Genomic DNA, 13,688 nt, shown 5'->3' on the forward strand with positions numbered 1-13,688 from the left:
GGTTTGGCGTGTGAAGCCAATTAGCGCGTGAACCTCCAAGTGAGTGAATCGCCACAACGAGGACTAGCTTGCCGGCAAGCAAGTGAACCTCGGTAAAAATCATTGTGTTCATCCTTTGATTCCGAGGTGATTGGTCTCTATTGTTATTCATCTTTGTGATTGATTGGTACTTCATCTACACGGCGGTATAACTATCATAATCACTCTCTTTACTTTACCGCAAACTAGTTGACAAGCTCTTTAGTGTAGCTAGTTATGAGAGCTTGCTTGCTTGGTTGGTGTGTCTCTTTAGTTAGTCTTTGAGAGCACACTAACATAGAATAGTGTCTTTGCTATTGTGTGAATAGACACTATCTAAACTAGAATTATGGTAGGTGGCTTGCATTTTAAGTAGGCTAGCGCAACACTCGCTTCGCCTCATAATTGCCTAACCACTTTGTTAAGTGTTGTTGTAGAAATTTTATTAGGCTATTCACCCCCCTCTAGCCATTAGGACCTTTCACAGGTCCAGCGGTGGTCTAGCCGTGGCCAATTTCAGGTTTTGCTCGTCGCCGACCATAGGCACCGCTGCAGTATGTGGATTTGGGGGTAAGATATGTTGGAGCGGTAACAGTTCAATTGCTCGTAACCCTGAGTTCGCCATGACTTTCTTCATTCGGTGCTCACACTATTTTGCCCAGGGTGCTCGTCGTCGGTGGGGTGACGCGCCGGTGTCCTTCGCAGAGCACCGCCGCCCCGCTTGGTCCTTTTGTGGCTAGCCCTGTTTGGACCACCTCTAACCGAACCATCACCACGGGCAAACTCGTTGTAAGCTCCTCATGCTCACTCGCTCATGCGTTAGTCCTATGGCGGCTCTAGCTCGTCGGAACTGGCACGCCGCCACCGCGGATAGCCGCTCGCTGTTGCAGCTCGTGCTAGTGCATCTCTAAGCTCCTAATCTCCACCCATCCTCGCGTGTTTAGCCGTAGATGGTAGTCGTCCTCTTACTTTCATCGTAGCGAGTCTAGTTTGCCCAGCATAACCGCCTTAGGCCGTCGATCACCGCGTCGGCGCGCGCGGAGATCCCAGGGATCTTCCCGTGGTAAAGGTGAAAACATCCGATGGTTTGGTTGCAAGGTAGCTGACGGTAGCAATAATGCGCTTAGTAGTCGTATTAATCTCTAAAAGCTTGGGGGCTTTTCTGCATAGCCGCCGCCGCGCGCGGGCATCCCGACCTTGGGCCGTGTTGGGCCATCGCGACCCGCGTGAGGCCGCGCCCGCGCTGGGCTACCGGGCCAGAATAGGTTGCTGCTGGCCCTTTTCCTTTTTTTCTAAGTATTTTCTAATTTAGTTTCTAAGGCAAACTTGTAAATGCAATATAAATTTGTGTAGTTGACCAAAAATTATAAAACTAATTTTGTTATGTTCCTAAAATTGTGATCTATCTGCTAGTATATTTTGTTCAGATAGATTTATAATATTTTCTGGAGTTATCTAGTTAAATTGAGATGCTTAATATCGTAAGATATAAACTTGTAGAAATTATTGTGATAAATGGATGATAGTGTTGGCTCTAAAACTTTCACAGTAAATTTCTAATATTATTAGGTGCTCACTGTAATTTTTGTAGCTCTATAATAATTAGTTTGCTATGGTAAATAAAGGAGTCCTAGTTTAAAAATATATATTTAGTCAATAAAATGTCGAAACACCTTGGGATTTTAGAACTAAAACATTTTTCCGAAGACAAAGCCTTACTCGTATTTTAAAATTGCAGTTGTCGTTGGTTAATTACGTTTTCTGCGTTGCACCCACGTATATCATAATAGGAACAACGATGGATCGTGGAGTCGACCAGGGAAACAGAAAAAGATGGTGCCTCAGTGATCGTGTCACCATGATGGAGTGCTAACCTTTGGTTATATCTTATCAGGCAAGCCCCGATGCATAACTCCTATTATTCTGCACTTTATTTTATGCTTGTGCATTAAATTTTAAGGAGTTGAATGAAAACCACTTGCATATATAAATCCTTATCGTATGAAGTCATACTAGTATGTCAGGATCGTGTAGATTACTAAGCAATATGATCCGGTAGAAGTCGAGTGTAGATTACCTGTCACTCGTGAGAGATAGAAAAGATATTATTGTTGTTATTATGTTACTATCACATGGAATATATATGGAGGATAATTAGAGACCGGACGGAATGGTACTTTGGATCTGGACTTGGTTAGGTATTCGAGCAAGGCTCGGATTACACTTGTTCCGCATGTGTCGATTGAGGACCGTCCGTTGTTGTGGATGGTAGTTAGGTCACAGACTTATTATCCTGAGCACATACTTACTTATGGGAGCGGGAAGGCTCGTTGTGCTCTTGTCGTGGGTTCCGGCTCTTTCCGGGCCGACTAATTGGAAGCGGGAAAAGGTAGAGGTCTAAGCACCATGTTGAGACCGAGTCTTAAGTGTGGGGCCTTAGAGTCCAAATTTGGACGGAGACCTAGACCCTATGACAGGAGTGGAATGGGTTTGTTTTGTTTGTGCCTGTGGCACAAACATGACGTGTGTTTCGGGGTACCCAGCTGGGATACATTGATTCACGAATCGCGTTTCTGTGAGACGTTACGACTTGACTATGGTCTAGCATTGTAGTAAGAACTGTAATATAAAAGATGATAAAATAGTTCTGATTGTTTACCACCTGCTTGAAAGTAGCATATGTGCTTACATAGAATGGTTAGTTAATGAAAACTAATGATGACTGCTAATAAAATAGAATATAAGGACGCACGTTTAGCAATGCTTTCTGCAGATGCAATAACCCACAAGACAGATAGCCTTGCATATCCTTGGAGTCTTTTATTTTTCTCCTATCGGGTATGTCTTGCTAAGTATAATCGAGTACTCAAGAGGATTCCTTTCACGCTAGGACCGTAGTGTTTATTTATAACCCTCACTAAAAATTTTTAGAAAAAAAGTTTTATGATCTGTCATCATATCTGGTTTATAAATATTCACTATGATAATGATTCATCATTAATCGTATTTTCGCTATAACTCTGATCATATGTTATTCTCCGCTGCAAGATAAAAATGTGAACCTAAAATGTATAAACTCTTTTACAGGTAAAACTATTTTAATTTCGCTATTGCATTTAACTTATTTAAGTACTCTGATGTTGTAATAAAGTGATGTAAGAAATAGTTAAGAATGTTGTAAACTTTATTCTCTCATTTATGACCCTGATGAAAAAAATATGGATTTCCGTGTTCTTCCTTGGGGTGCACTCGACGGAACAACATGATTTAGTGCGCTCTCTTGAATACGTAGTGTTTAATGGAGAACAAACACCTTTAAGAGGATATTAAATTAGATGGTTCTATCACACCATATACCCGTTATTGATAATGGTATGTCACGGTCTTTAGCAAGCTGTATCCGGTCAGGATTCTAAATTCGAATACATGTTCGGTCGTATCAACCGGAAAAATCCAATGGCGAGATATAAACAGTTAAGTTACAGTTTTCTCCAATAATCTATCGTTCCGCACGCACCAATCGATCTGAATAAAATATTTCTAGCCCTTATTATAATTGGTTGGCCATCTTAGAGGGTGTTCGGCTGGCGGGCTGACTGGCGAGCCCACGCTTGGAATACTGTTCATATGAACAGTGTTTTCAGACAGAATGATATTTTTCTTCCACACCAATCAACCGGAACAGTATTTTGATTTATTTTTTAGTTCTGTCGAACAGGCTCATATTCTGCAACTTCAAACCCTTGGTTGATCCAGCCGTGCAAAATATACTTTCCTGATCGCGTACACAGCTTTTCCTTCTATATGTTCAGTCCGGCCCTTCAGTACGAAGATGTGAAGCCTGATTAGTTGATAGCCAAAATTTTGTTGTCAAAACTTAAGCAAGCTAAGATTTGAGCAGCCATTTGGTTTGGTATCAAAATTTTCCAATATCACAATTGGCTTGTCAAATGTATGGCAAATATTTTTATCTAAGTTTTAATAACTTTTTCTTACCAGATTTTGGGCATGACAAATTTTGATAGTCATTCAAACAGCCCCGTCAATTGCGGTCATGTCCTGAGCCTCTTGGCTCTTGCACATCCTGTCCAGCGCTAGCACCTGCTATTTCCTGAAGACGGTACACGTTCTGACCTGCTTTTCTCCTTCTGCTTTCATTTATTAACTAATATGTAGATCAATACAAATACAAAATAGCCGAATTAGCTTGTTGACAAATTAAACCGTTCTAATGAAATACAAGCCATTGCTAAAGCCAAATTTATTAACAAACTCGGCCAGCCAAATTATGCTATGAACACTGCCATGCCATCCGGCCATCCATCCCTAGACGAAACGTCGATCGCTCGCAGATCGTAAGTGAGGAAACGAACGGAGAAGGTACGTGAAGGCTTAGGTTTGATGCGCCGAGAGCCATGTAAACGATCGAGATTAATCGAGATCGAGGAACATGCTGAGTTTGTTGGACCCCAGTGGTGGTGGCGTGGTGGGCGTGTGCCACGGCGTGGACATAGGGCAGCGGGAGGACGACGAGGAAGCCGTGGCGGCACGCCTGCCGATCCCGATCCCGATCCCGACGCACGTCCGGACCAGTCCAGACATTGTGCTGTTGGATCCGGAGTGTGGTGGTGCTCGTGGACCGCCCGTGAAGTTGAAGCTCTGCTTCATCTCCGCCATCATGCTGCGAGGGGGCACTTGTAATAAGCTGGTTCCGTCGTCGTGAGGAATGGCCACCGACCACCGTCGTCGCAAAAGAAATTTTTACAAGTTGCAGGGTGATAAAGCGCACTTCTATATCTAATAATAAAGAGGCAAAATTTATTTTCACCTTTTTTTTTGGTCTGACCATCTCCCTTAACTAACTATGTGAATGTGAAAAACCGTTTATAGCACTTCTCTTTATATAACTAGGAATCATAATCCAATTAGATCTTTCTGATTTCGGGTGAACAGGAATCTTAATCCAAATAGGAAAATATAATAATATGGATAACTAGAAATCTTAATCCAATTACATCTCTCCAACTCCGAAGATCCGGAATAGGAATCTTAATCCAAATGTAAAAATATAAGAATAGAAATCTAATAAAGATGAAAGAAGGGTAGAATTTCTTTGTTTCGTTTCTTTTCTGTTCTTTTTTTTTTACTTTTTTTGTGGTTTGTCTATTTTTACTTGCACCGAGTAAACGTTGCTTTACGTTCATTTGGACGCTTTTCACTTTGCTCCGAATATGTTCTGTTTTTTCCCGTGGCTATTTTCTAGAGTACATTTCATTTTTTGTCATGGCTATTTTCTACTTGGCTTCGAGTATACTCAGTTTTTTTCTTGTGGATGTTTTTGACACTGGCTCGACTTTTCTGATTTTGTTTTCATTGTTTTCTCCACCTAGTTTTTTTGTGTTCTAATAAATATAATAAGAGTAAAAACAAACAATAAATAAGAGATCACAGCCATTTTAATCTTTGACTCCTTAAGAAACAAAGATTTTATCACTAAGCTAATTTAAATTTTTTTTACTCGAACTTATGACCCCGTGCTACAACTCACTACGGATTACGGGCATGTTAGCTAGTTGAAACTAAAGGCCGAGGACATTGCACTTCGAACGGGCCAAGCCCAATAAGCACACTGTTACCGACGACGACGAGCGGGCTCGTTTGAAGCTGTCATGGGCCGCCCAGTTATCCGGGTCCCGCGGACGCCGCTCCCACTGCCCGCCTAGCGCCTAGTACCGGGGGCAGGCAGGGCACCGGCCATCCGCCAAGTCAGTCATTCAGTCAGGCAGGCCTGACGCCTTCACGCTGACCGTGATTCAGTTCCCAATCCCGCGCCGCGCCGCCGCGCGTGGTCGGCGAGCCACCCACGCGCCGTCCGTGACTGCCGACGCGGCACCGCGGCCGGCGGACGGCCGGGCCAGTTCCTGCAGCGCCGCCCGGTTACAGCGTACTACGACGCGTGGCGTGGCCCGCTGACAATAAACAAAGGAGGAGACCCCACCGGCCTGTTCCGTTGTTTATGCTTCGGATGCGACGTCACTTGATTCATTCACCGTTGCGTGCGTACGTGTTGCACGAGTGAAATGACCGCGGAAGTAAACTAGTTCGCGATAAAAATTTGGGACCATTGTATCAATAGAATATATGGTGTGTGAACGCCGCTGGCCGTGCCGACTTCTTCCTTGCAAGCAACGCCTCGCCCCCTCGCGTGCGTTTACGGCCGGCGGTCTTTTTGGTTTCCCTTTCCCCTGGCACGAGCTGTCTCTGCCTAGTGCCTACGCCTACCTGATCTACTACCACGCACACGCCACCCCAGATGGTCACATTTCAGATGTTTGGGGCTGGATGGATTTGATGTCTGGAACGACGGCTCAGGGCCGAAGCAACACATGGTCTTACCTTTAGGCCCCGTTTGGCCGGGCTCTCACGTGCTTCGGCTCCTACACCGTAGCGACACTGTAGTCGGGATCCGGAGCGGCCAAAAAACGAGTTTCTCCCCCTCAGAACGGCTCTGTGAGAGAGAAAACGAAGAGAGAAAACCGACTTTGATGAACAGTGACAATGACCTTAACGTAGAAGGTATTAGTTTAACACTAACTATATACTCCCTCCGTCCCAAAATAAGTGACGTTTTCGCTTCCCGAGAAACGACTACCGGCAATTATATATTAAAATATATAAATATTTATGCTAAGTAATTAGTATCATCGAAAAGATCTTTTTGTCTAGTTTTTTAACAAATTTATTTGAAGATGTAAATATTGCACGTATTTTCTACAAATCGAGTCAAACTTGTGGCACGAAAACCCAAAACGTCTTTTATTTTGGGACGGAGGGAGTACATGGGAATTATTATGTTTTCTAGGTGGCATGGCAAATGGAGAATTTAGGCTTATACCAACAACATGTAAGGATTTCTCTCTTCTTTATTGGTCTACTAGTACATGGAAGTTTTCTTCCTTAGGAAATGCGTTTCATCATATTCCACGAGACCCTACCAATGTCCAATCGCCGAGCAATACCGTTACGTGTACAGCCCCGCATACCTGATTGATGGGTCGAATAAAGCCCCGCCTACCAATGTCCAATCGCCGAGCAATAACTTTCGAACGCGAGAGTTACTCAAAAAAAAAAAACTTTCGAACGCGAGAGCGAGAGTATTAAACAACAACAGCAGCGCGATAAAGACCAGTGCCGTGCTTTCGTCGGGCAAGCAAACCCCGGCGCACGAAACGGCCGCGGCCAGGCTTTGCGCAACGCGGCCGCTGCCGCAGAGAGACGTCACGGACTCTGCCCACCCGGGCCGCGTCCGACGTGGCGGGAAGCGGCGGGCCCCGCTCCATAATTCACGCCCAGCCCGCGTGGGCCCCGCCAGCGTCCCACGTTAAAAGCCAGCGCCGATTGCCAATCACGCGCTCAAGGGGAGGGGAGAGTAGATGGAAGCAGGCGGCGGCGGCCGAGGCGTCCGCGTCCGCGGCCACGACCGGCAGCTCGGCATCGTAACAGCAGGAGAGGGCGAGGAGCCGCCGATCTGATCTGTAATCTGTTCCTATGCTCTTGTTTGAGGCGGGAGCTCTGGAGGCCATGGAGAGGGAGCCGGTCGAGGGGGCGGAAGAGGAAGAAGAAGAGGAGGAGGAGGTGGCGTGCGAGTGCTGCGGCTTCACGGAGGAGTGCACGGCGCCGTACATCGCTGGCGTGCGCGCGCGGTACGGCGGGCGGTGGATCTGCGGCCTGTGCGGGGACGCGGTCGGCGAGGAGCTCGGGCGCGCGTCCCCTCCCATCTCCCCCGCCGAGGCGCTGGACCGCCACGCCTGCGTCTGCCGCGGGGCGTCCGCGCCGCCGTCGCCCGCGGGCACCCCCGACGACCTCATCGCCGCGCTGCGCCTGCTCCTGCGCCGCAGGCTCGGGTCCCCGCCGCCGCCGGCGCCCAGGAAGGCGCGCTCCACGCCGAGCAGCCCGAGGCGCGACGCCACCCCCGGCGGCATCTCCGTCGTCGCGGCCGTCGCCAAGGGGAGTGCCGGGTCCTCGCTGGCGCGCACGGGGAGCTGCTTCGCCGCGCTCGTCGAATGAGGAAGAAATCGAAGATGCTTGAATCTTGGTGGAGAGGAAAAACAGGGTAGTCTCCTTTGCCTTCACAAAATGTGTATTTATATGCTTGTTTCTATCTACGGAGTAGCAGTTCCTACTAGGATTAAGTAAGATCAATAAACATGTATATATGGGGAGGAAGGTCGACGAACTATTATATATACTTCTATGAGAAAAAGAAGTAATTCCATGTTTTTCTCAGGTACGGATCAGTGAATGTACATTGTTACTTCTGGTTTGATGGTTTCTACTTCATTTGTGATTCTGCTTCTGCATAAGATCGTTGAAACACTATAATGTACTGTTGCTTGTATGCACAAGCCAAGTGTTGATTTCAGCTTCTGCATAAGCTTTAGCTTGAAGGAAGCGATGATCTCTGCTCCTAAACCGAGAGCAAGCATCCAAAACGGGCAACGATTTTCTTCAAAAAAAAAAAGGGCAACGATTTCAGAGTCTTTGCATGATTGCCTCGGATCATCCTCTACTGATCCGTTCGTCAGACACGAAAGCTGCGGAATCTATACGGAGACGAACGGGTACAGCACAGCGACGCGTCACTAGTTTTTCAGCGCGCATGATCCACGCGGGCGGTCTCGCTGACGCTGATCGCGGAAATCGCTGTCCGTGCATCGCGCGTCGAGCTACTAGCTGCCTTGAGCCAGGTTCCAAGCTCGCAATCCAATCCTCCAATCCGTGCAGTGCAGTGGTACAGTGCTCCATCTACTGCCGTCTCGATCGTTCCTTACAGTCCCGCTAGTTGTACTCCCGATCAATTTCTAGAGTCGCAAGTAAAAAAGAAGGTTATAATCAATTTATATACCAATATTGATGACACCAATTGATTTTATAGTTGATTATTTGTGGTCGTAAATATTAGTGTTTTTATAATTTTGGCCAGTATTACAAAGATTGATTTAAGATAAGTTAAATGTTGATTTGTTTAGAGGCATTGATTTGTTTAGAGGTAGAAGAGTACTGCAATGTCTTTATCTTCTCTGTCAGATCTTTGGGCCCAAATTAGCGGCTAATCTGTCGGCACTAGCGAAGATGCTCGAGCCTGACCACAGCACCGCGCTAATCTGCCCGGTTCAGCCGAAACGTGTCGTGCTACGGACGAGCATGCTGACTAGCATTAAACTTGTTTTTTTTTCTTTCATTCGAAACATTGTACTTTTTCATGTTCATACACGCTAACACGCTGGCATTAATTAGGAAGACTTGAAATATCCTGGGTCAGTCGTCAAGTGCACCCATCGAAATCTTAATCCCAGCGTCATCTTCATCACAACGTTAATTAGGCATTACTGGCCACTCTATCCGTCCTCCGGCTAGTGCAACAAGATTCGTGCGACTTGGGGGAGGCTTGGCATGGAAGCACCGTGACAGTTTCCAAATATATCGCGTAACTTTGCGGTATGACGAGAATCTTTGGCTTTGGTCTTAGCACCGCGTGTGGTAACGGTGGTGATGGTACTTAAAAGTGAGACGCGGACGAAGATTAGTTCCCTATGGTGGCTGCTCCGATGGATCCGTATCAGCACGGCCCCCCTAGGTGATGTGGACTGAGAATCCATATCAAAGCACAAAAGGTATACCTGTCACTGGGCATCGGATGTCCACCTCCACCTCCACATCCACATCCACATCAATCGGGTAATGTGATTTTTTTTAATTTTAACACTTTTTCAAACTAATTTTAAATCTAATACGGTCGTTTTTTTAACTAACACTTTTGGCCGCGCTTATTGCCCTGGCGCGGCCAAATGCCTGCGGGCTGACGTGGCGACGACCGGAATCGCGACTGGTGACGTGGCAGGGCTCTGCCGCGCCACCGATCTTGGCGTGGCAGTGCCGTGCCCTGATCCGTGGCGCGGCAGAGCCGAATAAAACCCCCGCGGCCAATCCCGCTGCCCGAGCAGCAAGGCCGCCTGGCCGCCGCGCCCACGTCCGTCCGTGCCAGCCCGTCGGCGGCCGCGCCACGAACGCCGGGAGCCCCCCCCCCCCCCCGCCGCCTGGCCCTCCATTGCCGCCTCCCCCCTTCCCTTCCATTCCCCGGCCGCCTCCCTCCCTCCTTGTCCTCGTTCAAGGTAATGACGCACATTTTATTTTCGTGTGAATGGTGCATAGGATATTATGAATGGGAGTTAAGGTTAGGAGAAAAATTATGTTTGGGAACTATGGTCTACGGTTTGAAGGAAGATATTAGTTTGATTTTGTCAATGTTAAGGATAATTATTTAGTTAGAAGTATGTTTACTATATATTTTTTGTTGCTATAATTGTCAGTTATATTATTTTAGTTGCATTACAAATGATTATATTTTACATTAATTTGCGTTGTTTTGATTGATGTTTAATTTGAACCGTTTTATTAGATGGAAGACATGTTTGGGGAGCAGTTATGGCGAAAACGGGGTCGTCCTAGAGAATTGTACCCCGACGAGTCTAGCAAAGATGCCCATGTCCCTCCTAAACTCCCTGTCCCTAACTGTGATTGTGGTCGTCCGGCCGACGTGTTTCAATCGAGACATCCGGACACAACGGCTCGTTGCTTCTACACATGCAGTCGTTTTAATGTAAGTAATTGTTTCCGCATATTTTTTTTCTTCATTTGTATTACTAGGTTACTAATATTTTATTGAAATTTTGTTGTATATGCCCATGAGATGTGCTTTTTCTTTCAGTGGATCGACGGTGCAGACAAGTTTGACCCTGTGACGGAACCGTCTAATCTAATGCCTCCCAGGAGTGCTCGTCTCCCATTAGACACTAAGCACTTAAGGGAGAACACTAAATTACTCGGTTCCATTGGATACACCCTAGGGGAGAACCCGAAAATCCACATTTTTCATCAGGATCACAAATGAGAGAATAAAGCTTACTATCATTCTTAACCAGGTCTTACATCACTTTACATGTACATCAGAGTATAACATTTATTATTATAACAGCGGAATGTAATCATATTATCAGAGTTGTGAATAATTTAATTGAACAGCGGAATATAAACAGGTTATCAGAATTACAGCGGAAATAAATATCTGTTCATGACATGATGAATCATTGATATATATAAACTATGATAGCAGATTAGATAACTTTCCTTTATAAAACATTTGGTGAGAGTTATAAATAAAAACTATGATCGCAGTGTAAAGAAAATCCTCTCTGAGCCCACCAGGAGGAATCCACATACAAGAGTCAGCTCTAGCATCCACCTGTCAGCTGTAATAGGGGGAATAAAATCCTGAGTACTCAATTGTACTCAGCAAGACTTCCCCGACAGGAGAAAAGAAAAAACTCTAAGGATATGCAAGGCTAGGCTTGTGGTTTTATTGCATTTGCAGGAAGCATTACTAAGCGTGCATCCTTATATTCGATTTTTATTAATAGCCGCATTGGTTCATTAACTAACTATTCTATGTAAGCACCTGTGCTACTTTCAAGCAGGTGGTAAGCAATCAGATTTCATTTTTTCATCTTTCATCTTTCAGTTCTTACTACGGTGCTTAGAGTCAAGACAAGCCGTACCGACTCGGCGGAGATTCGCGAACCAATATGCCCAGCTGGGTACCCCCAAAAACACACGCCCCGCTTGTACCCAAGGCACAAGCAGGACCAACCCATCACCATCCTATCCTGGGGTCCTAGGTCCCCGTCCAAACTAGGACTCCAAGTCCCCGCCTCTGAGTCCTGGACTCAGTGCGGTGCAAGGACCTCCTCCACCAAAACAAAACCCTGACAGTCGGTCCGGAAAAGAGCCGGAACCCACGACAAGAGAGCAACAAGTCTTTCAAGCGCCCATACACAAGTATGTGCTCGGGATAATAAATCTGTGAATTGCCTCGATGGCTTATGCAACGACCAGTCCTTAACCGACATAGACAGAGAAAGCGTGTGTAACCAAGCCATGCCCCGTGTCCACGGCGATACAACCTCTTACACCTACCAATACCCACACCATATCCCTGCCCGGTCAATATTTTTTCTTTCCACCATTTATATTTTCCAAGTGATAATGATATAGTAACATATTTCCTATATCTCGTGAGTGACAGGCAATCACTCGACTTCTACCGGTTCCTGTAGCATAGCAATCTACCCGATCTTGTCATACTAGTAAGACTCATAGGATATATATATATATATATATATATATATATATATATATATATATATATATATATATATATATATATATATATATATTGAAAGCATCTAGGCCCCTTGTTGGGTTTCGGTGATTAATGATAATACAAGATTACTATGACTAACGTGTGTTTTGCAGAGGCAATTAAGTTAGGTCATGGTAATAGAGATCGATTGGGCAATCGAGGTGGTCATGCCCCTACGATGGAAATCATTTCGGTTTTCAAAGGATGGACGACAAGGTTAAGAATGACTAGTTCTAAGTGTCGATTGGAGTTGGAGTGACACTTAGAGTAGTTTAGGACTTTGTTTTTCCTTTGGCCATACTATTAAGGGGGGTATGGACGGGTAGCTTGACCTAGGTGAGTCTAGTGAGTTAGGTGTGGTGCACACTTGTTAAAACTAGCACTAGGTAGCTCCTCAATAGCCCTATGATCCTATGGAGCAAACTTCATTCACATTTGTTCGAGAGTTGAAAGTGAATGGAGGGTCAAATGCTGACCGGACGCTGGCTCCGGTGTGACCGGCCGCTGGCCGTAGGGTCCGGTCAGTTCATTTGATCAAGAGATTGCGTTCGGTGCGACCGGACGCTGGAGTGGTCAAGTGACCGGACGCTGAGAGGCAGCGTCCAGTCAACTCCAGTAAGGTTCCAGAGAAGAAAATCTACGACCAGACGTGTCCGGTCAGTACTGACCGGACCCTAAGGATCCAGCGTCCGGTCGAGTATAGTAAGCATCCAGTGAGGGTTTAATGCGACCGGACGCGTCCGGTCAGTGGTGATCGGACCCTGCCAGCATCCGGTCAACACTTAAATACTGGTGTGCGGGTTGAACTGACTGGAGCGTCCGGTCAACATGACCGGAGCATCCGGTCACCCCGCAGAAGCTCATAACGGTTTGTTTTTCAGGCTGCCTTATAAATAGAAGCTCCACTCGTGTGTGGAGTTACTTTTGCTCATTCCAACAGCTGAGAAACACGTTTGTGAGTGCCAAAAAGAGCAAGGTCCTAGTGAGGTGATTGAGATTCATCAATCCAAGAGAGAAGCCTCATTAGCGAATCAAGAGTAGCAAAGTGTGCATCCACCGTTCTCATTAGGCTTCGAGTGGTCAAGTGAGAGTTCATGCTTGTTACTCTTGGTGATCACCATCACCTAGACGGCTTAGTGGTGATTGGGAGCTTGGTGATCACCCGGCGGAGCTTGTGGGTGACCCAACTCAAGTTGTGAGCGGTTTTGGGTGATTTGCCACGACGGAGTGTCGAAGAATCAACCCGTAGAGAGCACTTGATCCTTGCGCGAATCAAGGGGGAGCTACACCCTTGCGTGGGTGCTCCAATGAGGACTAGTGGGGAGTGGCGACTCTCTGATACCTCGGCAAAACATAGCCATGTTCCTCTCTCTCCATTTACTTTGAGCATTTACTTTGAGCAATTCAATAC

The 13,688-nt window shown here is 46.1% G+C and overlaps 1 protein-coding gene across 1 annotated transcript; it reads left to right on the forward strand.

Moving 5' to 3' along the window:
• The first annotated feature begins 7,411 nt into the window (after positions 1 to 7,411).
• LOC136547210 (uncharacterized) lies at positions 7,412 to 8,342 on the forward strand. Its single transcript, XM_066539178.1, has one exon. The coding sequence runs from the start codon at positions 7,567 to 7,569 to the stop codon at positions 8,083 to 8,085; it is 519 nt and encodes a 172-aa protein (XP_066395275.1). The 5' UTR covers positions 7,412 to 7,566; the 3' UTR covers positions 8,086 to 8,342.
• Positions 8,343 to 13,688: the final 5,346 nt, after the last annotated feature.

The sequence above is a fragment of the Miscanthus floridulus genome, chromosome 3, assembly GCF_019320115.1.
Source record: "Miscanthus floridulus cultivar M001 chromosome 3, ASM1932011v1, whole genome shotgun sequence".
Taxonomy (NCBI): Eukaryota; Viridiplantae; Streptophyta; class Magnoliopsida; order Poales; family Poaceae; genus Miscanthus; species Miscanthus floridulus.